This window comes from Molossus molossus, unplaced genomic scaffold (genome assembly GCF_014108415.1).
Source record: "Molossus molossus isolate mMolMol1 unplaced genomic scaffold, mMolMol1.p scaffold_m16_p_6, whole genome shotgun sequence".
Classification (NCBI taxonomy): domain Eukaryota; kingdom Metazoa; phylum Chordata; class Mammalia; order Chiroptera; family Molossidae; genus Molossus; species Molossus molossus.
In genome coordinates, this window is record NW_023425399.1 from 117,646,447 (window position 1) to 117,670,269 (window position 23,823).

The window sequence follows — 23,823 nt, forward strand, 5'->3', positions numbered from 1 at the left end:
TTCTAGGAATTTCACAGTCTTAGTTCCTACATTCAGGTCTGTTATCCATCTTAATTTCCTATTCTGCCTATGGTGAGTCCATGTTTTTTTGCACGTGACTATGAAATTGTCCCCGTACCATTTGTTGAAAAGATCACTCTCGATTGAATTGGAAAATTAATTATTGAAAAGCTTTGATGCTCTTGGCAGAGGGACCGTCTGCTATAGGAAGGAAGGTTTGCTCTAGTTTGGGGAAAAGAGTCTCCAGAATGGTTAAGTAAATTGGTTGTCTTTTTAGAATATAGTAAAGAGCCTGGCTTGTTTTTAAAATTGTTTTAACTGTAGTATTTGAGTAGAGCAGAGATTTGTTTCTGTGCATTAATTGCATCATTCAAAAATAAGTTCAAAAATAAGTGGTGTGCTGTCAGCGAACGTGGCGGCGTAGGCAGCTCTGCCGCCCTCTCTTCCGCAGAGACAGACCAGCAGGCGCCGTGAGAGCTCGCGTCATCAGAGCTCCGGAGGGTCAGGCCACAGCACCCAGGTGGTCGTTCGATCCAAGAAAGGGCAACCTAAAAGCAGTAGGGAGGCTTTCTGTGTTCTCACTTGCCCTGGCCCCCCCCCCCCCCCCACACACACACACACTCCCTCTCCCTCCCTCCCGTCATGGCCCGGCTGGAAGACAGCAGCCCAGGCTCTCAGTGTGGGCTCTGCACCTGCCGTGAAGGGAACGGAGCAGAACTCCGTTGAAAGCGTTACGTTTGCTGTCGGACTTGTCTGAGGTGCTTGAAGGACTGACTCAACATGCTAGTCTTTTTTTCTTAACCTGCTTGGAACTCACACAAGGCAGAAAAGCCAAAAGCAGCAGACGTTTCCCAAGCACATGTAAGGCTAAGGCACCTCTGCAGTAGCCTGAGCCAAAAGAAACATTTGAGACATATAGCAGTGTCGAATTCCCGGCAGAAAAAGTTGGGGAGAGAATTTCTTTGGAAAACTAGGGCATTGACAAGTGCCGTTTCCTGGTCCTCCGCATGCAGCCTCCTGCCTTGCTCCCTCCCTCTCTCCTTCTTTTCCTCCTTCCTTCCTCTCCTGCCCTTTCTCCTTCTCTCTCCCTCACTCTCCCCACTCCCTTCCCTTACACGCAGGGACATCTCTTTCCAGTACCACAGACGACAGAGAATACACACTTTGCCAAAATGGGTTTAGAAAAGTCACTAAACATACAGCTATAGCATATGCCAAGAACCAAAGTGGTCTGTTCACAGAAGACATTAAGAAAAATTATTTCTCATACAGTGGAGTAAACACAGCCTCTTTAATAAATGGTGTTGGGAAAATTGGACAGCTACATGCAGAAAAATGAAACTAGACCATCAGCTTACACCCTACACAAGAAAAATTATTTCTGAGGACTTACCAGACAAGTACTAAGTCAACTGCCTTACATATGCTCAAGGAGCTAAAGGAATGAATTGCTAAAAGGTACCAGGAGAATGATGTATTAATAAATACAAAATGTCAATAAAAGTATAGAAACCACTGAAAAAGAAATAAAAGGGAAATTCTGGAGCTGGAAAGTACAGTAAATTAAAAGAAAAATACTGCTACTGAGTTTCAGTAGCAGATAGGTAGGCTGAAGAAACCATCCGTGAACTTGAACCTGGGTCCCATGAAGTATCCAGTCCGAGCAAAAGGGAGAATTCGAGAAATAAACAGATCCTGGGAGACGTGCGGGACGGCAGCAAGTATGTGAGTGCACATCGATGGGGCCTCTCAGAAGCAGAGGGGAGAAAGCAGGAGAGACGTTAGCTTCCGCCTGACAAAGGGCGTCGGCAGCGTGGGGAGTGGAGTGGAGCCTTGGGGAGGGAAGTGCGTGGAGAGCAGCCCTGGGACCTCGCGTCGGCTGTGCCGGAGCCAAGGCCGAGAGCACGAGAGCCGCCACTCGTCGATGTGGGGGCTCCAGTAAGATGAGAAATTGGAAGAACACAGTGGTATTTTTAAAATAGTAAAAAAAAACAAAAAACTGTCTATCAAAAATTCTATATCCAGTAAAAGTATCATTCAAAAATGAGGGGAAAATTAACGCATTCTCAGCTGAACTTAGAATTGAAATCAGGGACTCAAGCACATACACACACACACCAGTGTAGCACCATTTACAGTCGCCAAAGGCAGTGACAGCCCAAATGTCCCATGGATGGATGGACAGACAAAATTGTGGATGATCCATACACTGGGATGTTATTAAACCATAACATTCAATTAAAGTGAGACATGATATAACGTGGGCAGACCTTGAAAATGCTGTGCTTTGTGAGAGACGCTAGATGCGAAAGGTCGCGCACGGAGGGTTCGTTCGCAGAAGTCTCGGGGTAGGTGGCGCGATGGGGACAGAATGCAGATGGCGGTTGCGGGGCCTGGGGGAGCGGGGAGCGGGGGAGGGTCCCTCCAGGGGTGAAGGGCTGGGGAACTCGATGGCGTTGGCTGCAGAGCACGGTGCGTGGACTGCGTGCCCCTGAACTGTGCACTTCAAAGTGGCTGATTCTCGTTACGCCACTTTACTTAGAAATAGTGTGAGATGTTGAGGAAGACGTACTAATATCACATCTTTTACACTTCTGTGACGTTTGAACTAAAAATACTTTAAAAACATTTTTAATATTTTAAGTACCGAAGAAATTCACCTTTAAAAAATAATGGTCATTGATGCTGGTGATCAACGAATTGACATTTTACATGCAGTTGATAATTTTGCTATTTTTAACTTCCTCGTGAGTGTCAGATAACATTCATGACATGCATTCGCACAACCACCACCCAAGGGAGGTTGGTATTTGAGGCACATGCTAAGTAACCGGCCCTAAGTCAGCTGTTTGGTGGAGCGCAGATTTGAACCGGGACCGTTCTGACTCCAAACCCAGTTTCTCACCTGCGGCGCCTCGTTTCCTGCTGGTGGTTCTGATGCGAGCAGTTGATAAGTTCGTCTGTGATGTGAAAAGCACAGGGTTATGCTATTGGGCATAGTTTAAATTTCACTTTGTTGTCAAGAATGTTTGCTGCTCAGCTTCTTAATTGCTAATATTTCATAGTTACCTTTCTTTGAATGGATAGATACTCCCGCCCATCTTTGATGGCTTACTCCCTTGTGAGTGGCTGGCTTGTTGTATCGTATTTACAACAGTTGAACTTTTTATGTCAGGTTCTCGCGCACGTTCTTGCGGCAGCACCGGGACGTGTTCTGCAGTTCTCTCCTAAGGCAGGCCCTTCCACCTTCAAGTCTGCTAATATCTCCTCGGCGCTTTGTTCAGAAGCAGAGGACATGGTAGCTGATAGAGGGTCTCGGTGAACACTGGATGACGTTAGTTAGCTCTGTGTCATTGCCTGAGAAGCTGCTTTTCTTGTGTGGGAATTTTCCGTGTCTGCCCCTGTCCCTTTCCTTCCTTCTGTGGACTGCGTTACCTTCACTGCCTCCTCATGGACAGGCGGGGCAGAGGCAAGGAGGAGAGGGTGACACAGGTGCTCCTGCTTGTTGGCAGCTCTTGCAGAGTTCCTGACGAAGAGGAGTTTGAGTTGTGTGGCCATTCTATGTTCAGATTCTTGGAATCAATGCTGTACTTTTTTCCTACTTCTAAGGAGAGGTGTATAAATTGTATGCCTTGGTAATTATCCAGTTGGCTAGTTCACAATTCAATTCCACAAATATTTGCTAAGTATTCACTGTGTGTGAGGCACTGTGAGAACCTCCTGGGATTCCAACGCGAATACGGCATGAACTGCGTTTCTTCAAGAGCTCGTGCAGTCTTCCGGCAGACAGGACGCACTTGGAGGTCTTATGTATTTGTTTCTATTAAAACCAGCCAACAAATCTCAGCAGGACTAAGTCATGTCAACCATTTTTGTGTACTTTTCAATGTTAAATCTAAAACTAACGTGAAACATTATATTTAGAAATGGAACTTGTTAGAAATGGAGTTAGTTCTCTGCTATGGTTTCTTGTGATGGTTGTTTTTCAGTGTATCTTAGGTATTTCTTTTCATTGTTCTGCATTTTGTTGTTTATCTTGTTTTTAAGTATTCAAACATATGAGAGAAGAAAGTTTGCTGTCTTTGAACCTTATGTGAACTGTGTGTGTGAGAGAGAATGTGGGAGAGCGTTTCCATGTTCACATGTTCCTTGGGGCTCAGTTTTCTTGCCACAAGAAGCCTCGTTCATGGGGCACAGGGCAGCTCTGCGCCTGGGCTCGAAGCTGGGTCCCTGGTCAGCACCGCTGCCGCCTCCTTGTGACACTCCTCTGTTCTTTCAGTTAGAATACTCATAAACTGTTTCTGTGAAATTTTGTCATCTTTTAGTGTAATTTACTTCATTTGTGAGTAATAATTATGCCTTTAAAAGTCAAGAGATGTTTAAATCCCTCTTTAGTGCCTTTTCTGTGCGGTCTGCGCATCTTCCACACTCACGGGGAATCGACACGTGGCTGGATTATGAGCTACTGTGTTCTCTACTTGCAAGAAGTTTCCTTTGTGACAGTCATGTCTCAGATAGTTTCCTTAATGGTGCGCTCAAGTGTCAGCTGAATTCCCCATCAGAAAGTGCGCCGCAGCTGATGCACTTGAGAGTGATCAGAGTTGACGGCTCGTCCGTATGCAGAGAAGCAGTGAGGCTCCCCGCGCGCTGATGGCTCCACCTCCTGCTCGTCTGCCCTGCGGCGGCGTGGCTGCCGTGCAGCCTGAGCGTGGGGTTGTTTGCGGGCGCCTCTCTTGTATGGTCGAAGCCGTGCTCGGGTGCACGCGCTCAGCTTTCACGCATTCATCTCTGAGCCTCCCTGCTGTGAAGGAGACAAGACATCTTTCTTGTCTGTGGCTGAACAGCATTCAGAGATTCCATTCCAGCGTTTATTCCAGAATATTCAGCTCGTATTATTGCGTTTTTACTGTACAGTGTTGTTGATTGCCTGTTATATATGTCAGGCACAAACATACACTTCAGATTTATTATCTCATCTGTTTAGTTCTTCAAACTGGACTTGTATGCCCAGGACCAGATACATGTATGTGGGAGTAGATGTATACACCTGTCACCCACGTGGCCAGTATGTTTTCTCAGGTCACTCTAAGAGGATTTATGAGTTCATTACTTCATGATACTTATACATGCAGTGTTTGCTATTACCTTGTTTGGAGATGAAGGCCTGGAACACATGAAATATGACGAAAACTTACTGACTAACAGGCTCTCTTCTTACACATGTAAGAGCTGTGTGTGTGTGTGTGTGTGTGTGTGTGTGTGTGTGTGTGTGTGTCTGTCTGACAGCATCCGGTACTTCCCTTTGGTGACTGCTGTTGCCCTGGTGATGCTGTCAGTCACTGGTCTCTTGTTTCCACATGCGTCCACACTGCTGCTCCCAGCTCAGCAGAGGAGTTGGCACACGCAGGCACTCAGCAGTCAGTGATCAAGTACACAAGGACCTTCCAGGTCAGGCATGAAAAGTCCTCAGCCTGGTGGATGTCCTCAGAGGGCTGCTGAGGAGGCTGAGCAATCTTCGCAACAGCCTGCCCCCGCGGGGCCGTGTGCCCGCACCCCTCTCCCGATGCCCCGCCCACTGGAGAGAGCCGCTCTTGAACTCGCCAACAGGATTGGTGAAAAATGGTCTCTTTTTTTTGCTTGCTACTTACCTCTTAGCATTTCATTGTTCGTTTTTGATCTTTTATAAAAGTTTATTCACCTTTTTTCCTATTTCTACTTTTACCTTATAATTTCTTCTTTTTTTTTTTATCCTCACCCAAGGACATTTTTCCATTTTTTGTTCAGGTAGCGTGGGAGGGAGGGAGAGAAACATCGATGTGAAAGGGACACATCGAGTGGCTGCCACCCGCACAACCCAACCAGGGCCAGGGACAAACTGCAACCGAGGTACATGCCCTTAGCGGGAACCGAACCCGGGTCTCTCCGGACCGCAGGCCAACGCTCTAACCACTGAGCCAAACCAGCCAGGGCTATAATTTCTTTATAAACGAAATTTATGACATGGCAAATATTTTTATCTTATTTGACTAATTTTTGAAATTATTTTTCATACACAGATAAGTTTATAATTTCATGGATGCAAATCTTCGATCTTTTGTGTGTGGTCTTGACCCCAGACAGCTCTTCCAGCCCGGCTGTCAAAGTGTGAGCACTGTGATTCCTCAGTGGCTTCGCAGCCGTGTGTGTGACGTGGGGAGGGGTCTGCCTTGTCTTGATTCGGTTCTTTTCTAAGACCTTGGAGAAGCTTGTGGGTTCGTCGGGCCCTTTCCTCTGCGCTCTGTTCTGCTTCACGGGCTCCGCCAGGTCTCCGTGCCCGCTTCCTTCCTGGGACACCCAGTGGCCGGGGAACCGCTCTTCCCTCCCTCCTTTTTCCACTGGCGATTTTTCTCTTTATTTTTATTTTTTTTATTATTTTCTCTGAGAAACAGGAGGCACTATAAATATAAGCTCATTGGACATTTTGTTTCTGCCCATCACTCGACCACTGACCAGAAGCCTGAGCAGGGTGTGAGCCGTCCTGCTCTCTCCATCGGCCCGCCCCCCCCCGCCCCCAGCTCGCTGCCTTCACCCTCGAGAAGGAGGCCGCTGCCGGGTCAACTGTGGTACCTTCAGAGGAAACAGGGACCACGGACAGTTTCAGACGAAGTCGGCTGGAGAGACGACTCACGTAGAACATGGTGGTGTGCACTGGAGGCCCCTGGGCGAGGACCGCTGTGTGCGCATCTCTGATCTGCGTCGCTGAGAGGCTTAGAGCTTGCTCAGTAAGACCTGTTATGTGACAGTACTTTGTGTCCTGACCTTTGGTAAATACCTAAGAGGTCTGTCTAGCTACGGACTGCAGACGCGCCTTCTGCAGACCAGGACCTTGAGAGGTGTCCTGTGTCTGCCATAGAATGTTCATCTGTATCTGTCAGTTGATAAAATACTTCATGTGGAGGCACTTAGTAAATTTTCAACTAGTATAATCTGTATGGGCAGCCTCTGCAGCAGCTTCTGGGCTCCGCAGTCACTGCAGGCGGCACAGACTGTTCGAGCTGCGGTACCGGCGGCCGTGAATGGCCAGCACATCACCCAGGGCGGGCCGTCGTGCTGTCCCCAAGTGTCTCTGCGCTTGACACATCGTCACTTCCGTGTCCTTCCGAGAGCTGCTTCTCTTCTCGCTGCAGTGAGAGAAAGAATCGATTCATTGCATTTGAGCATTTTTATTTTTTTTTGTTGTTACTAAAGAATATTTTAAAAACTTATTTGGTTATTGCTAGTGAATGTTTAAGAGTAAAAATTGGGCCCTGGCTGGTTTGCTCAATGGTTAGAACATCAGCCCACAGACCAGAGTGTCCTGGGTTCAATGCAGTTCAAGGTCACGTGTACCTCAGTTGCGGTTTAGTCCCTAGCCCTGGTCAGGGCGGTGCAGGAGGCAACCAATCACTGTGTCTCTCACCCCGCCCCCATCTGAAGATAAATGGAAAAATATCCTCTGGTGAAGATTAAAAACAAAAACAAGAAAGAGTAAAAATAGGTTACTTTCGGGAAGATGCTTTGTAATCCTCCCCCTACACTAGTATTTCTTTTTCCTATGCTGATTTATACCATTCATTTGGTGATGTATTCTGTTTCACTCTGCTACTTCATCTGACTGGCATGTAAGTTCCATGAGGGTAGGGCTTTGCCCATTTTGTTTCCATTTTTATCCCCAGCACGTCCTGGGGAGGAGAGCCCTGGGTGACGTCGAGCAGAACCCTGTGCGCCTGCCCAGCTTCTGTGGGTCGGTCTCAGCAGGGCACCACCTGGGTCTGCACGCCCCAGGACTAGCCTTGTGTGGCCTTGGTCTGGGTCCCGGCACTGAGCTGGTGGGGCCTCAGCCTGTCGTCCTGTGCATTGTAGTTACTGGGGGCACCCTCACTCTCCCCCGTGGCTTCTCACTGCACCTCGGGGTTCAGGTTCTTTCCTTGCCCACACCTTTCACCTCCAGACTCCTCACTGCAGTGGCTCATCTCCGGGCGGGTGTCCTGCTTCTGCTGGCTGCAGTTTCTCCATAGCCTGGGGCCACCTGGCTGGAGGCAGCCCCTCCCTGTCTTTGCAGCTTGTTGCCTTTGTGCCCGACTCCAGCTGTCGCAGACCTTACCCCTCACACCTGGGCGCTGCCCTGCCCCTTGATGTTCTAGTTGATGAAGCCCAGTGTATCTGTTTTTTTATAAATACCTGTGGTGTCCTAAGAATTCTTTGCCTACGTCAAGTTCACAGAGATTTTCTGCTCTGTGTCTGCTGTGTGTTTTATTCTCTACATCCCGTACATCCATGTTGAGGACGTTTTGTGTCGGGACAGAGTATGGGTATGAGTGCTCTTCCTGACTGTGGGGCTCCGTTGTTTCTGGGTCGTTTTGGAAATACTAGTTGTTTCCCTCTGCATTGCTGTACATTTTTGTCAAAAATCAGTTGTCTTTCATGTGTGGGTTTATTACCGGTTTGACCTTCTGTTTGGCCTTCTATTTTGTTCATATGGTAATATTATTAACATAAGAGAACTTCCTACATGGCATTTTACCATAACTTGTTTTCCTTAAACATGGGATTGCAAGTACGTTGCACTTAATTGAGTAACGATCACTATCTAATGCCTAAAATTTAAGGCTGTTAAATATAAATTGTGTCTGTTATCATGTGAAGGAATAACAACTTTCTCAGAAATGTAAAATCTTGATTAAGTCATAAAAGGACATGTTTTCTATGTCTCAAAATATTTAGAAATTATCTACTGCATCTATTACATCTTATGACTGCAGCTCTTTCCCTCTCTCCGCGAAGTGTGTCTGTTACCGAGAGTGTGAAGGTAGAAGGGCGGGGAGGTGGGTGGGCAGGGGCACGAAGGGAAGCTTAAGGGGCAGGTGGGTCCTGCTGAGGTCAGCAGGGGGTCTGCTGCCGGTGCTGCTGTGAGACAGGACGCTGGGGCAGGGAGCAGGGAGTGACTGAGGAGAAGTACTGGCGCAGACATTCTTTTGTAGCTGTTTTCAGGTGACTACTGGACACAACTTACCAATTGTGGAGATGTCTTCACATTTGTTGCACACATAATTCTAAAGAACATTGCTACTTTATGATATGAATAAAAATTAGCTCCACCCCCAAAAAAAGTAGCTTCGGCCTTTGTGTGTTTATTACATAATTGAGAAACATGAAAAATATAACAGCAAAATATAACAGTATTTACAAAGCTCATTGATAGCCTCCAAACAAATCTTTAGGAACTATGTGGTGTTATTGAAACTCAGCTGCTTGAAAGAGGTATTTAGGAAATAAGGTTTTATAATAAATTGAATGTGGTCTAAAAGTCAGTGGAATGGCTGGCAGTATTAGGTTTTCATAACACGATATCAACCTACCTCTGTTCTATTAGCTTTCAGAATAAACTGAATGTAAAAGAAATGGACCTTCCTCGTATTAAAGCAGGAGCTACAGAAATGTAAAGAGACCTACAAGGTTGTTGCTGGTCCTAAAAGGGAGGGAGACAGGGGAAGACCAGCAAGACAAGGAGGTGGGTGAGAAGCAGAGACGAAGGAAGGGATGGAGGCTGGGCCCCGAGACACGGGGAGGAGGAACCTGGCGTTTCACACTGCCTCTGGGTGCCTCACCCGCTCTGCTGAGGGGGCCTGAGTGATGTAGCCGTTGTGTGTCAGCTGTTCCCGTGATTGGCGCACACTGGACAAGGAGGTTTGTGAGAGTTTGCACAGTGCAGCGTGGAAGAACCTCTTTTGAAAATAAAGCTTCAGTCCTTCCCTGCGTCTGTAAGAGCTTCTACTGGAGGGTGATCTCTCTCATCTGCTCTTCCTCCTTTTCTGTTAGTTTGTGCTTGTCAGTGCCAGCCACAGGGTCTGCGTGAGGACCTCACATCTCCTTGTGATTCAGTTTAGTCATCACATTCCTTTACTCAGGGATGTTTCTGATCGTCGTCATTTGACTCACACCTGAAATGGTGGCAGATTCGGGAAAACCTTCTGACTGGAATCCTCTTCCACAGTCCCTCACGGTGTTTATTGGGGGTGGTTAATTGTATTTGGGAGCTAACTAAGAGAAGATAATTTTTAATGACTGTGTCTATCTGAAATATTTATTTTGAAAGTATAAGTAGAGCCCTGGCTGGTTTGGCTCAGCAGTTGGAGCATCGGCCTGCAGACCCCGGAGTCCCAGGTTCAGTTCCTGCTAAAGGCACGTACCTCGGTTGCAGTTTGTCCCCAGCCCCAGTTGGGGTTGTGTGGTTGGCAGCCAAGTGTTTCTCTGTCTCTCTTCCTTCCTCTCTCCCTCCTGCTCTATCTGAAGATAAATGCAAAAATGTCCTCTGGTGAGGATGAAAAAAGAGAGAGAGAAAGTATAAGTAGAGAGAAATATGCAAAGGGTTTTTTTTTCCCCAAAAGTTATTTCTAAAGTATTATTTATCAATTGAAAGTTTAACTTTCTGTGCTGTTGTTTCCTTGAGTTGATTATACTTCTTCTTCTTTTCAAGGTAAAGTGCAAGTTCAGAGTTCAGACATACAAGTCGGAGACCTCATCGTAGTGGAAAAGGTTGATGCATTTTCAATATATTTCAGATATGTCTGTGCCACTTACTGACATTTAGCCTGATGGCAAGTAACTTGACTATGAAGGAAATTGAGATATTTATTTTAAATCTTAACATCATTGTGTAAGATTTGCTGTACATGAAGAAACATCTAGATTTTATTGTGTAGTCTGTTTTGTTAAAGTACATTTTAGTGTGTGTAGGTGATGTCATATTTTGTCTAAAATAAGACGTGTTAACTGCTTCATGTTGCATTGTCAGGGTTATTTCATCTGAGCAGAGTCGTATTGGAATCTATTTGTAATAGAAGACATTTGTGTTTCTAGGGCTTCCTTTCACAGACGGCTGCATCGCACGACCACTGGTCGTGATTCTTGTGGTTAATGAAACTTAAACAAGGAAAGGTAAATGGAAGTAAAAGAGGATTAGAAGAAAAAGTTTAGGTCAGTGTAGGAAGAGGCCATTCAAAGCCCCCACAGAGGTCAGAGGTGGACATCACCAGGCTCCTGGCGGCCTGGGCTGTGACCAAGGAGGCTGGCCGCGTGGAGTGGCCTCGTTTCTCTGCAGTCTTCCCTGAGAAACAGTGACTCAGTGGACAGTCCCTTTTTTTTTTTTTTGAAGGCTCAAGAACAACTTTAAAAAATAACATTAGTTGATAAGTTTTTAAAAGCCTCTTAGAGAGTAGTGTGAGCCCTTGGTGCCGGCGTCCAGGCCCCTGTGGACATAGCAGCCTGAGCCCAGGCAGATTTAGTAGGAGAAGGTCCCCTGTCAAGACTGACATGGCTGCGTCCTGTTACATTGATATACCGGGAATGGTTTCGGTGTGTTTGAATTTACAAAACTGGATAAAATTAGACATACTGATTGGCACCTCATTTACATAGTATTTGTTTGTATGGGTGCTGTAAGTCACTGACTTTTGGTCCATACTAAGATTTTCAGGTGGTTTCTATTGTGAAGTGCTACAGTGAATAAATATCCTTGTACATTATATCTTTGCATGTTTCTGTAGGACAGATGGTAATCATATAAATTTTGGTGCAGTTTGTTTAAACACCAACACTTGTCTCACAGTTTCTGTGGTTGGCGATCCGGGTGCAGCTTAGCTAGGTCTCCTGGTTCTGGGTCCCTCTGAAGGTTGCAGTCAAGGGTTCCACCAGGTGGCTGTCACTTGCAGGCTTCACAGGGCTGTTGGCAGAACATGGTGCCCCACTGGACTCAGGGCCTCCTTTCCAGGGACCGTGGTGCGAGGCCTTTCCCACGCCCTGCCCGGGGGGCCTCTCCGCGGGCAGCTTACCACCGCCCGCCGGAGAAGGTGGGAGAGCACAAGAGCCAGCAGCACGGGCTCCGGCCTTCAGACCTGCTCCCTCCGCTCCAGCTTCCCCTGCACCTCCAGAGGCTTCCTGGTGCTGGTGTGAAGTCGAAGACGGACAGAATCTGTGAATCGTTTTTTATTGGCAGTGCCACCACGATGAGAGTAGAGAGTCACTTTAATTCTGTGACAGTCACTGGTGAAAACCTACAGCTGACATCACATTCGTGCACGTCTGACCCCTTCCCCCTGAAACTGGGCACAGGCAAGGCATTTGCTCTCACCGTTCTTGCTCAGGTGGCATTTCTAGCCACTGCACAGGGCAAGGAAAGGAAACAGGAATTCGGATTGGAAAGGAAGAAGTAAAAATGCCCCTATTTACAGATGACATGATTATTGTGTATGTAGAAAATCCCATGTGTTCTATTAAAAGCCGCTCAGAACTAATAAGTTCAGCAAGGTGGCAAATTATAAGAGACACACTCAAATGCCAGTGCCCTTTTCATACACTAACAATGAGCATGTGGAAACTGAAACTAAAAAGGCAGTGCTCTGAGTCACTCCTGTGGAAACACAGTCATGGGTGTGCCAGAGGTAACAGTGCGTTCAGGACAGTAATCAAAGATCTGAGTGAAGACCTACATTATAGTCCTGGATTGGAGCATTCCACAGTTTCCCCAGAATTGATCTATAGATTTAATACAATTCTACCAAAATCCCAGCAAGGTTTGTTTGTTTGTTTGTTTTTTAAACACAGTAAGCTTATTCGAAAACTACTTTGGCAAGGCCCAGGCCCTAAAATGGCTAAGACAGTCTCGGCAAGGAGAGTAAAGGGAGAAGAATCACTCTTCCCAAGGCTAAGGCATCCTGCCTAGACACATTGGAAGCATACTATAGAAGAAGGAGAGAACCGGGACCAGAGAAACATCAGAGAGAACCCGGAAATGGACTCGCCAGATCTGCCCAGTGTTGGACAGGACAGGGCCGGGCCAGGTGCAGGAGCAGCTGGAGCGGAGAGAGGCCTCCAAGGGGTGAGGCTGGAGCCGTTTGGGACCCGTGGGTGAAAGCTGGCCTTGCTCTGAGTGCCCACTGTACACAAATATCGAATCAAAATGGATCACAGATTTCAATGTAACCTGTAGAACTGCAAAAATTTAAGAGGAACGTAGGAAAAAATATTCGGAATCTAGGTCAGGAAAGTTAACTTCTTAGACTTGACATCAAAAGCACAATGCAGCAAAGATTTAAAAAATTGATAAGCCCTGGCCAGTTTGGCTCAGCAGTTGGAGCGTCCACCTGCGGTCCGGAGAGACCCGGGTTCAGGTCCCGCTAAGGGCATGTACCTCGGTTGCAGTTTGTCCCCGGCCCTGGTTGGTCGTGCGGGTGGCAGCCACTCGATGTGTCCCTTCACATTGATGTTTCTCTCTCTCTCTGTTCCTCTCTCTCCCTCCCACTCTATCTGTACAAAAAAAGGAAAAATGTCCTCGGGTGAGGATAAAAAAAAAAAAATTGATAAATTGCATCTCATTAAAATTAAAAGCTGTGCTTCGTGAAAAGACACGTCAATATGATGAAAAAACAAACTACGAACTAGGAGAAAATATTCGTAAACCACGTATCTGACAAGGATTTGTACCTAGAATATATAAAAACTGTTAAAAGCCAATAGTTTAAAAAAGTCAAATTAGAAAGTGGGCAAAAGACATAAATAGAATTCCACTGAAGAAGGTACATAGATAGAAAATAAACACATGGGGCCAGTCAGTGTGGCTCAGTGGACTGAGCGCCATCCTGTGGTCTGAGAGGTCCCAGTCGATTCCCAGGCAGGCCACATGCCTGGGTCGTGAACTCCATCCTCAGTAGGAGGTGTGCAGGGGCAGCCGATTGATGTTTCTCTCTCTCAAAAAAAAAAAAACAAAAAATCGGTAAAAATATGTTTTTTAAAAAAGAAAGAAAAGAAACACATGAAAAGATACTCTATATCATTGATCACCTGGAATTGCAAATCAGAACACAATGAAATATCACTACACATGTAGCAGAATGACTACAATGAAAAATGTGAAATGCTGGCAATGATGTGAAAAAAAGTGTATTCCTTATACATTTCTTGTGAGAATATCCAGTGTTATAGTTATTCTGGAAATCATTAGTCTCTTAAAAAGCTAAATAGGCAAATACGATATGACCCAGCAATTGAACTGTTGAACCCGTCACAGAGAAATGTTCATTTAAGTTGACACAAAAGCCTATGCGTGAATGTTTATACTTGCATCATTCATAATAGCCAAAAATCTGAAACAGTCCTGCTATCCCGACTGGTGATAATCAGAGAAGCTGTTGTACATCAGACCGTAGTGTATCACGTTAGGAAGACACAGGTCTCGCCCTGGCTGGTTTGGCCCTGCTGGTTAGAGCATTGTCCCGAAGACCAGAGGGTCTTGGGCTTAATTCCCATCAAGGGACACACCCCTGGGTTGCAGGTTCTGTCCCCAGCCCTGGTTGGGGTCATGCAGGAGGGAACCAGTCGATGTGTCTCTTTCACATCGATGCCTCTTTCCTCCTCCTTCCCTTCCTTCCACTATCTCTAAAAATCAATGGAAAAATATCCACGGTGTGGATTAACAAACAAACAAAAAAGGAGACAGATCCTGTTCTCATGTTGCTCATAGTCTGAAGGGGAGGGAAAAAATAAAAAGTATCCAATAATTATTTGCAACTAGCAAGTTTATTTATGAGTGCCTCATAGAAAATGAAACCGATAAGGGACTAAAGAGTCATGGTTTGAAAATATAATCAAGAAAAGAATTTCATTTATAATAGCATCAAGAAGAATAAAATACTTATAAATAAAATAATTTTCCAAGAATGAACAAAAGGAGTACAACACTTATATTTGAAACCTATAAAACATTGTTGAAACATTAACGTAAATCTAAATAAAGTAAAAGGTAGCCCATGTTCATGGATCGGAAGTATCAATACTGCTGACACGGCAGCTAAATTGATCTACAGGTTTAGGCTGTCCCTTTCCACTTCCAGCTGACTTCTTCGCAGAAATTGACAAACTAATTCTCAAATTTATATGGTAATAAGAGGTTCCCAGAACAGCCACTATAATTTTTAAAAATCGGAGTAGTCACACTTTGCCATTTCAAAACCTTCTACAAAGTTTTAATCAAGACAGCATGGAGTGGCACATCAGAGTAGAGTCCAGAGGTAAAGCCGTAAGTTTGTGGCTAATTGGTTTTCGACAAGGGTGCCTAGAACATGAGCGGGATGAGGGTGTGATTGGGCAGGTACTTTTTCAGACCCAGCACAGTGAAAGATTCTTCCATTTTGTGTGTGCCTGTAATTCATTTGTTTTGTTGTTACATAGTATACCTTTTGTCCAGTCTGCAGTTGACGGGTATCTGGGTTGCTCCTGTTTGCCTGTTAGGACTGCTGCTTCTGTGTCGCCATGAGTTTGGGCTCACCTGTGCACACTGCTGCTGCGTGTGCGCCTGGTGGAGCTGTTGGGTTCAGGGGCAGGAGCATGTTCACTTCAGGGCAGATGCTGCAAATGGCTTTGCAAAGTGATTCAAATTGTACTCTACTCAGCAGTGTAAGACTTTCCGTTGCATCATTAGTCTTTTTAATTAGCGTTTCCAATATATATCTAGCGGTTGTGATTTTAATGTGCATTTCCTTGAAGGCTAATAAAGTTGGACACCTTCTCATGTGATTTTGGATATCTTTCTTATTTGGGAAGAGCCTCTTAAAATCTCTTGCCCTTTTTCTTCTGAGTTGTCCCTTCTTCTCTCATCAATTTGTGGGTCTTTATGTCTTCTGGATGCAAGTCCTTGATGCTGCAAACATCTTTTCTTTCCTCGTGTGCCTTGTTGAGCAGAAATCTTTCATTTTAATGAAGTCTACTTCATTAATCCTTTCATTTATAGTTCTTGTGTTGTTGTTTTCGGTGGTGGGGAAGGAGTCTTCTTCCCTTCCAAGGTGTTGTGGAAATATTCTATATTATTGTTTAGGAGTTTTATTTTTTGGACTTGACATTTAGAAAAGTAGTTCATCTGATCGCTTCTCGGCCTTTTGGCTAAGATCAAGTGTAGTATCTGTTCTTATCAGTTTAATATCTGATACGTCCTCTATCCGAGGACAATATATTAAATTCCTAAGCGAAACAAGCCAAACAGAGAAAGACAAGTATCATATAATCTCACTTGTTTGTGGAATATAATGAACATAACAGTCTTAGGAATGGAGTAGTCCCAGAGACTGGAATTGGGGTACAGACTGATAATCCCCAGAAGAGGGGGTGGGGGTGGAAATCACAGAACTTATATTCATGTGTGCATGAAAAATGGACATGGACAACAAAGCTGGGGACAGGGCGGGGATGGAGGGGGAGGGGGGAGTCAGTGGGGGGAAAAGGAGAAACATCTGTAACAAAAATAAATAAATAAATAAATAAAGAAATAAAGAAAGAAAGAAAGAAAGAAAGAAAGAAAGAAAGAAAGAAAGAAAAAGAAAAATAGTTCATCTGGAATTGATTTGTGTTTTGATTGACGTAGAGGTCAGGTGTTCTCCCCTTCCCCATGGGCATCTAATTTTCTCAGCAGTTTCTTTAAAAGACCACCGTGCCCTAGTAGGTCTGCAGTTTCCTCTCCCTCCTGAGTCCCTCGTCTTCCCATGTGCGGCCTCGGGAGCCTCCACTGAGCGGCGCTGTGCCTGTCTCCTGGAGCCCGGCCTTGCCTCATGACTGTTGGAATGTTTTCGTTTTGCTGTGTTGTAGACTCACTCTCTCTGTTTCTCACATTTGTCTTGGCCATTCATGGCCGTTGCATGTCCCTGTAAATATCAGCAGTTCCAAAAACCATGGCAAGGTTCTGGTCGGGTGTGTGTTGAATACACTGAACTGAATGGGTTGGTTTGTGGACACTTGACGTCTTGGCCGTGCCACACGCTTCAGTTTGGAGCCTGATAATGTACTTTTTTAGATTTTAATTTCTCGCAGTAAGATTTTACAGTTTTTTCATAGGACTCACCAATCTTTATTAGTTTATTTTGTTAGTTTTTTCTTATAACTGGAATGAGAACATTTGAAAGATACTTAACTTTCTTGCTGTTACCAATGATATAAATGTATGTGTGTATGCGTATATTTGTTTTCTGTGTCATTGATTTTTGTTCTTATATTTGTTATGTCTCTGTCCTTTCTCTGTGGTTCATTGGCTGGTTTTTCCTGCTTTTGATTGGACCTTCAGCTCTCTGACACTGCGCTGTCAGCCCTCGCTGGGCTGTGCGCCTCCTCACTCCTGGCTTTGCTGTGCTCCACTTCTGATGTGCTGAGATTGTGTTGCTGTTCAGTTAAAAATGTCTTCTAGCCCAGCCAGTGTGGCTCAGTGGCTGAGCGTCAACCCTGCACCAAGAGGTCGCCGGTTCGTTTCCTGGTCAGCTCACATGCCCAGGTTGTGGGCCCGATCCCCAGAGGGGGGCGTGCAGGGGGCAGCCAGTCGATGTTCTCGCTCATCAATGTTTCAGTCTCTCTTCCTCTCCCCCTTCCTCTCTCTCTGAAAAAAAATCAATAAAGAAAAAAAAATGTTTTAAAAACATTTTCTAATTTCCATTGTGATTTCTTCCTTGACCTAGAAGTTCTTTAGATCTTAATAACTGCCCTTCTTTCTTCATGTTAGAGAAAAGGCTCGATCCTACAGCATCTTTTTTTCTGCTTAAACAACTTGTATTTGCTTTTATTACTTTCTGACTGACAATTCATTTTTCATATCATGTGTAGGAACATCTTTATGTAGGTCTCAACATTATGAATAATTCATGAAATCATGTGAAGTATTCTTATTCTAATTATATTTTTTCTTATTTTGACAGTATCAGTAGTAACAATTGTTAAATAAATGTGTGAAGAGCGACTTATGTTTTTATTCACCATACAGTTTGTTTGAGTTAGTTTTCCTTTTCTGCTTCATAAAAGAAAACCTCCTCCGGTTTGCGGGGTATAGTTGGAGTTACTCAGCTGTACATTCATCCATTCATTCAGAATTGAGTAAGTGTGTTACTTAGGTGGTTTTCTGTTTTGTACAAGGCATTGGGAGAATGCTGTCCACCCTTCCTAGGGTCATTTATTATAAAGCGGTAGCTGCTGTGTTACGGGTTCAGGTGCTAAAGAAGCCACAGAAACGGCAACGTTTAACATTCCTCAGAGATGGAGCCGCTTTCAAGCTATCACTAAATACCGTTTACGAGGTTCATTAATGGGAAAAAGTCTTAAATGTCCAACTAAAACATGAATCAAAATAGTCACTTTTTAAATACAAATTATAAATGTGAATTGCTTCGACATAAATTTTAATTTAACATTTTAGCTGTTTTTACTAGCTGTTTCTACTTTGGAATGGAATTGTGTTAATTCATAAAACTGCATATAGATAATTAACATTTTACATTACTCTCTACAGAATCAAAGAATTCCATCGGACATGGTATTTCTTAGGACTTCAGAAAAAGCAGGTATTTTTATTTTTATTTACATTGTTGATGATTTGATATTTTGGCAGTTTAATTTCTATTTTGAAAGGAAAAATATACACATTTTTCTTTGAATGATAAATCTCTTAATTCGTTAATTTCTAAATTACATTTAGCTGTTGATATTTAAAACAGTGATTTTAGTGTATAATATGTTTGTTTTAAAAATATCCTTTCAGAACCGGTATATTAAACAAGTGCTTTCATTCACGTCCATATTGAGATCTAAATATTAAACGATGTGTCTGGAAATCCTGTTGCTCTTCTGCATTTGTGACTTTATTTATTAATTCAGCAAACGTGTATTTACCACATACCATGTGCAGTCACGATGTGGTGCTCAGGATATAAAAGGAGCAAAGCCCACTGCTCCCCTCAGAGCTCCTGGTCTGTGTTTGTGGAGGTGCACACAGTGACCGTAGACCTGTGCTTTGTAGAGGCCCGATAGGCGTGAAAAGACGTGGGGGTCGGGGTGGGACCTGACCATTGGCCTAGGTGAGTTGAAGGAACCTCCTAGATAAAAAGATATTTGCGTGACCTGAACTTTCAGCAGTCAGAAGGATGGAAAAGGGGAACGAGAGGGAATGAGACAGAAGCCTCATACGATCAAGAAAACTTGTTGAAAATCCAGGAACCTAAAATGTAGTCTGCTTTGGCCAGTTCCTAATGATTTGATCTAGCCACGTGGTCACATGTTTTTGTCATCTCTAAAATGATGGGAGGTTTATCAACTAATATCCAAGTTCTTTATGCCTTACATCTCTTTTTGTTGAATAAATGAACATTTTTATAGGAAGCTCCACATGTCACTCTTCTTTCTTAAGCTCAGCAGATGTGTCACTCGCTGCAGCATGGGGCTCTAGAAAGGACATAGTTAGTTTAGAGTTGCTGATTTGATTTTGTCCATTAATGAGCAGCATATTTTTTTTAAACTTTTATTTTTTTATCCTCACCTGAGGACATTTTTCCATTTTTGTTCAGATAGAGTGGGAGGGAGAGAGAGGAAGAGAGAGAGAGAGAAACATCGACGTGAAAGGGACACATCGAGTGGCTGCGTCCCACACAACCCCAACCAGGGCCAGGGACCAACTGCAACCGAGATGCGTGCCCCTAGTGGGAACCGAACCTGGGTCTCTCTGGACCGTGGGCCAACGTTCTAACCGCTGAGCCAACCCAGCCAGGGCAAGCTGCATACTTTTAAAGTGACATTTTAAGTCAGAAAGAAGAAGACTGTCTTCTCCTTTCATCACCTGTGACGGTGTCTCTCCACCCTGGAAGGTGGGGCTGCCATCGACTGCTCAGCTGACCTGACCACGAAGCCCTTGCAGACACTTGGCACGTTCACTTTTCTGTGTGATATTTGGTGGGAGATTGTGTTTTCCCAGGGGGGAGAGACTGTAAAGCCACATTTCCTGTCCATTTTCCCTTCCTCTGGGAAATTCAGCTGGACTCGTTTCCTGCTCAGTTAGGTGGGGTCATGCCCTGAGGACTGGTGAAGGGGGGTGGCTGAACGTCATCTGTACCACTTCCAGCCCTGGCCTTGAGCCCCTGTGGCATCTGCCCTCCTCCCTGCGTGACGGGGCCCCACTGGGGCCTGGCTTGGAAAGTCTCGGAAGCCGCCTGCTGGACGGCAGCGCAAGCCTCGGCGGAGGTCCCTGAGGCTCTGTGGGGCCGAGCCGGCCCTTCCTTTACCAGACGGACTGTGTGCTAGAGGGATGTTCCTGGCGTGCCCAGGTTGCAAGATTTACCTTTTAAACTAGCTAGTGCTCTCTTAACACTGCAGGGCTGAAGCAGGCAGTTCACGACCTTCCCTTGCCCTTCACTTCTTCACCCAGCACTGCCAGCCCACCAGGCATGAGAGGTCAGGGTTTCCTGGGCACGGGCGCAGCCCTGCACGGGCAGGTGGCCTCTAGACCCCGAACCTGTCAGAGCCCCTTCCCGTCGTCTGATTCTCTAGCTTGTCTGTTAGGATTTGCTCAGTTTGTTTGCCCAGCTTCATGACCACCTGGACAGTTATGTGATGTCAGGTCGTTGCCACTGATTGTTTTGGACAAACATCCCAGGGAAAACACTGTTCTCAATGAATGACCTCTGCATCAGGTCAGATCCAGACAAGCCCTGCCTGTTGGATGGTCACAGTTCTCTGCTCATGGGGTTTGGGGAGCCCTGAGTTGGGTTTGGATCCTTAGTGGCTGCTAGACTGTCGGCTTCCTCAGTACTGTGGAGTCTGGGAGTTGGGTGGAGTGTTGGGAACAAGGCAGATCAAGACGTAGCTCAGCCTTGGCTGGATCTAGCAGTGTTTCTTGAATAAATGCACCTGAGATTGTTGCAAATTTTGTATTATGTTACAGAGTTCTGATTACGTTGCTTTTGACAGTTTTTGCCAGTGTTCTCATAGAGTTCTGGAGGAATGGATTTTCAGAGATTTTTTTACACTGCCATTCCTGCTGATATCACTACTTATTTATGATTTGTTTTTGTTTCTAAATATATTCATTATAGTGAATAACAGAGATGTTTCCATTTAGAAGATGCTTTTATATTAATTATCCTTTTAGTGATTGTGCTGGAAATATATGTAAGATTAAGAATAGTATTCTAAATATGGAAATGGTTTTAGATAGTCAACTTAAAAGCAATAGATCATATAGATTGTGTTAAAAGACAAAAGATTACAAAAAGTCAGCATCTTGAAGCTGGAGAACAGAAACGTCCACTTTTCAGAGGAGGAACCGGGGCTGGTAGATGCGCACCTTGCTGACGACGCATGACTGACAGCCGTTTTGGAGATTCTTCTTTGGCCTTTGCGTGGTCTTTTCCCTGTCACCGCTGTGCTGCGGTGAGGCAGCGACCGAGACCGAGGGCAGTGAGGGTCCCAGCGCGGACGCCCGCTCCCCCCCCCCCCCCCCCCGCCCTGCCGCTGTGTTTCACGGTCGGGGACAGTTGTGAGGAGGCTTAATGTTTTGGACGTCATGGATCTCTTTGAAATCTCAAGAAGTATTTTATTGTTCCCCACAAAAACATACATAATACGTATTCATATATGCTGATTTTTTATTTTACATATCTTTGGAAGGTTATTAATGGATCTGAGTTCAGGACCTTACTGCAGTCTCTTTTAGCCTGTGATTCTGCTACATTCTTTAGTTTTATTATTTCTTTCTATTAAATTACTGATTACTCATGCAGACATCAACATGTCAGATACCTGTTTCATGCAGTTTCTTTTCTTTGTAAAATGGACCAAAAGCTTCCCCACTGTATGAAATTTCATAATATTGCTTTTGGTCAAGGATTTTTAGCTTTGGAAATTCTGTTTGTATGACTTTAAGTAATTATTTTGAGTGTTTTAATTCCCTGGGTTTCAAAAGTACACATATTTAGAAATTTTTATGTCTACTATCACTGTTAATATTATTACTTTTCAGTTTTAGTTTAGAGAAACCTGATAACACATTGTCTGTTACAATAGACACCTTCAAGCCCTAGCCAGCATAAAGCCCGAATCTGTGCAGCACGTTCGAGCTTGGACGACAGCCGCGGGCGTTGTCGCTGCGGCTCGGAGAGGCTCTTGGTGGCATCGTGTTGACTGTGTATTAATACAGGGTGTTCTGTGGCCGTCAGCTGATTGTTTGGAATGTAAATGAAGCGTTGATGGATCTGGTGACTGATGGCTTAAGTTCCAATTAATCAATTGCTTCATTCGTTTCTTAATTCAGATCAAATATCTCCTGAATGCACACAGTTCTTTTAATGGTGTTAAGAGAAATTAATGCTTGAGAACTAATTTTCATCAATCTCTTATAAATGCCAATATCTTTTTCACTTGTCTCCTAAGTGATGACATTCTAGTTTAAGTGTTGGGGACATGTTACAATAGCTCAGCTGTCACCTGTGGTGGGGTGAGGGGCAGGCAGATGACACTGTACTCAGCCACCTTCTCTCCATGGTGTTGTTCATCTTGCCACTGGCTTAAAATTTTCAAGCGGAGTCATTAAGTCAGATAAATGGTTTAAAATTAAGTTTGATGGCAAATGATCTGTTGTTATATATGCAAAGTCAATGTCTGCTTTTTTCTCGTGGGGCACACACCGCAGTCCGCTTCTTTCAGAACTATTGGGTTCGTGTGCTGTGGCAGGCAGTCCTCTGATGCCACAGGGTGACTCGCACAGCCTAGTTCCGGCTCCTGGGCCGCGCCCCGTGGCATCCCAGCAGCCCCTTGTCCCCACTTGGTGCAGCGACTGTGTGGCACATGCACTAGTCGATCTCCGTCTTACTGTCACTAGACCTCTCCTCTCCTGTCCACTCCTGTCAGTGATGCACACTGACATTAAGAATTCATAAGAAGGCTGCAATAGGATACGAGCAGACTCACTGATAACGGATCTGCTGAGCCTTCGCTGCGCCCGCTGAAGCTCACGCTCACTGTGGGACCAGTGGCTGTGGCCGTGGGAGACACGCCAGCGTTCACGCGTCGGCTCGCTGCAGACCCGCTCTCGTCGTGCCGTCACTGCGACATCAGCGATGTTTGCAGTGACTGAAGAGAAACAGTGTGTCAGTTCCCTATACCTTGTAGAACCAGCACACGGTTATTTAATTCGCAGCCGTCCTTTTCATTGACGAAAGGCAACTGTATTGTTTCCAGTGCTTCATTAGTTACAGCCCTCTAGCCAGATAAGCTTTCACCTTTAGGAATGCAGAATGTTTGAAATCTAGGAGACCAGAGAGTCTTACCTTTTCATGTCTTGTATATTAGAAAGCAAACCTGGAGCAGAGCTGTGCTACTAACGCTTCAAAGTGCTTGTCAGACAGACTCTGGAATCCAGTCCCTTGTATATCACTTCTATATTTTATGTCAGAACACACACAGGCATATGTGATAATCATGCATGTACTCAGATGGTGGTCTCACAGGTCTACCTTCAGCTGATAAACTGGGCCTTGAGGAAGGTGAGTTGATCTCTGTGCCTTTCCTGGGATCATGCTAGCATGGGTGATGCCCAGTGTAGGCTGGGTAAAGGGTAAATGTAACTGGTGGAGAGAGCTGATGGGGCACACTTTTGGCACTAAATCGCTGGTGGTCATGATTAGTCGAAAGGACATTGGCTGGCAGAGGAAAGCATCTGGCATTTTTGCAGCGTAAGAGAGCAGAGAATGCCCACGGTGCGCAGGGGGCCTTCTGCGGTTCAAATGAACACGAGGCTGGGTGCTTGGGGATGGCCATGGATTCACGTGAGCTTTAGAATGAGTGTAAAGGTGCACTGGACTTAGTGCGTGAAGATGTTTTAATTTCTCTACCTTCAGTATTTCCCCAAATTTGAGAAATAACATCACACAGTCGTCTTCTGTGTATGTCATTCTGTGCTGTTCTAGAATGGTATGATAGCATGGTCAAAGGGCAAATGCATTGCTTAGCAAAGTT

At 45.0% G+C, this 23,823-nt stretch overlaps 1 protein-coding gene and 1 pseudogene across 7 annotated transcripts in view; both read left to right on the forward strand.

Annotated features, from left to right (window-relative positions):
- ATP9B (ATPase phospholipid transporting 9B (putative)) overlaps window positions 1–23,823 on the forward strand; it is a 158,305-nt gene that overhangs the window by 33,133 nt on the left and 101,349 nt on the right. For 4 of the 7 annotated variants that reach the window (XM_036244270.1, XM_036244272.1, XM_036244271.1 and 1 more), the window contains 2 exons: window positions 10,496–10,554; window positions 18,332–18,383. In XM_036244270.1, coding sequence (XP_036100163.1) covers window positions 10,496–10,554; window positions 18,332–18,383 — 111 coding nt within the window. Of the gene's footprint in view, window positions 1–24; window positions 73–9,407; window positions 9,530–10,495; window positions 10,555–18,331; window positions 18,384–23,823 lie in introns of those variants that run through there. The other 3 variants (XM_036244275.1, XM_036244274.1, XM_036244276.1) reach the window with 3 other exon arrangements.
- Window positions 15,932–16,048, forward strand: LOC118619503 (annotated as a pseudogene).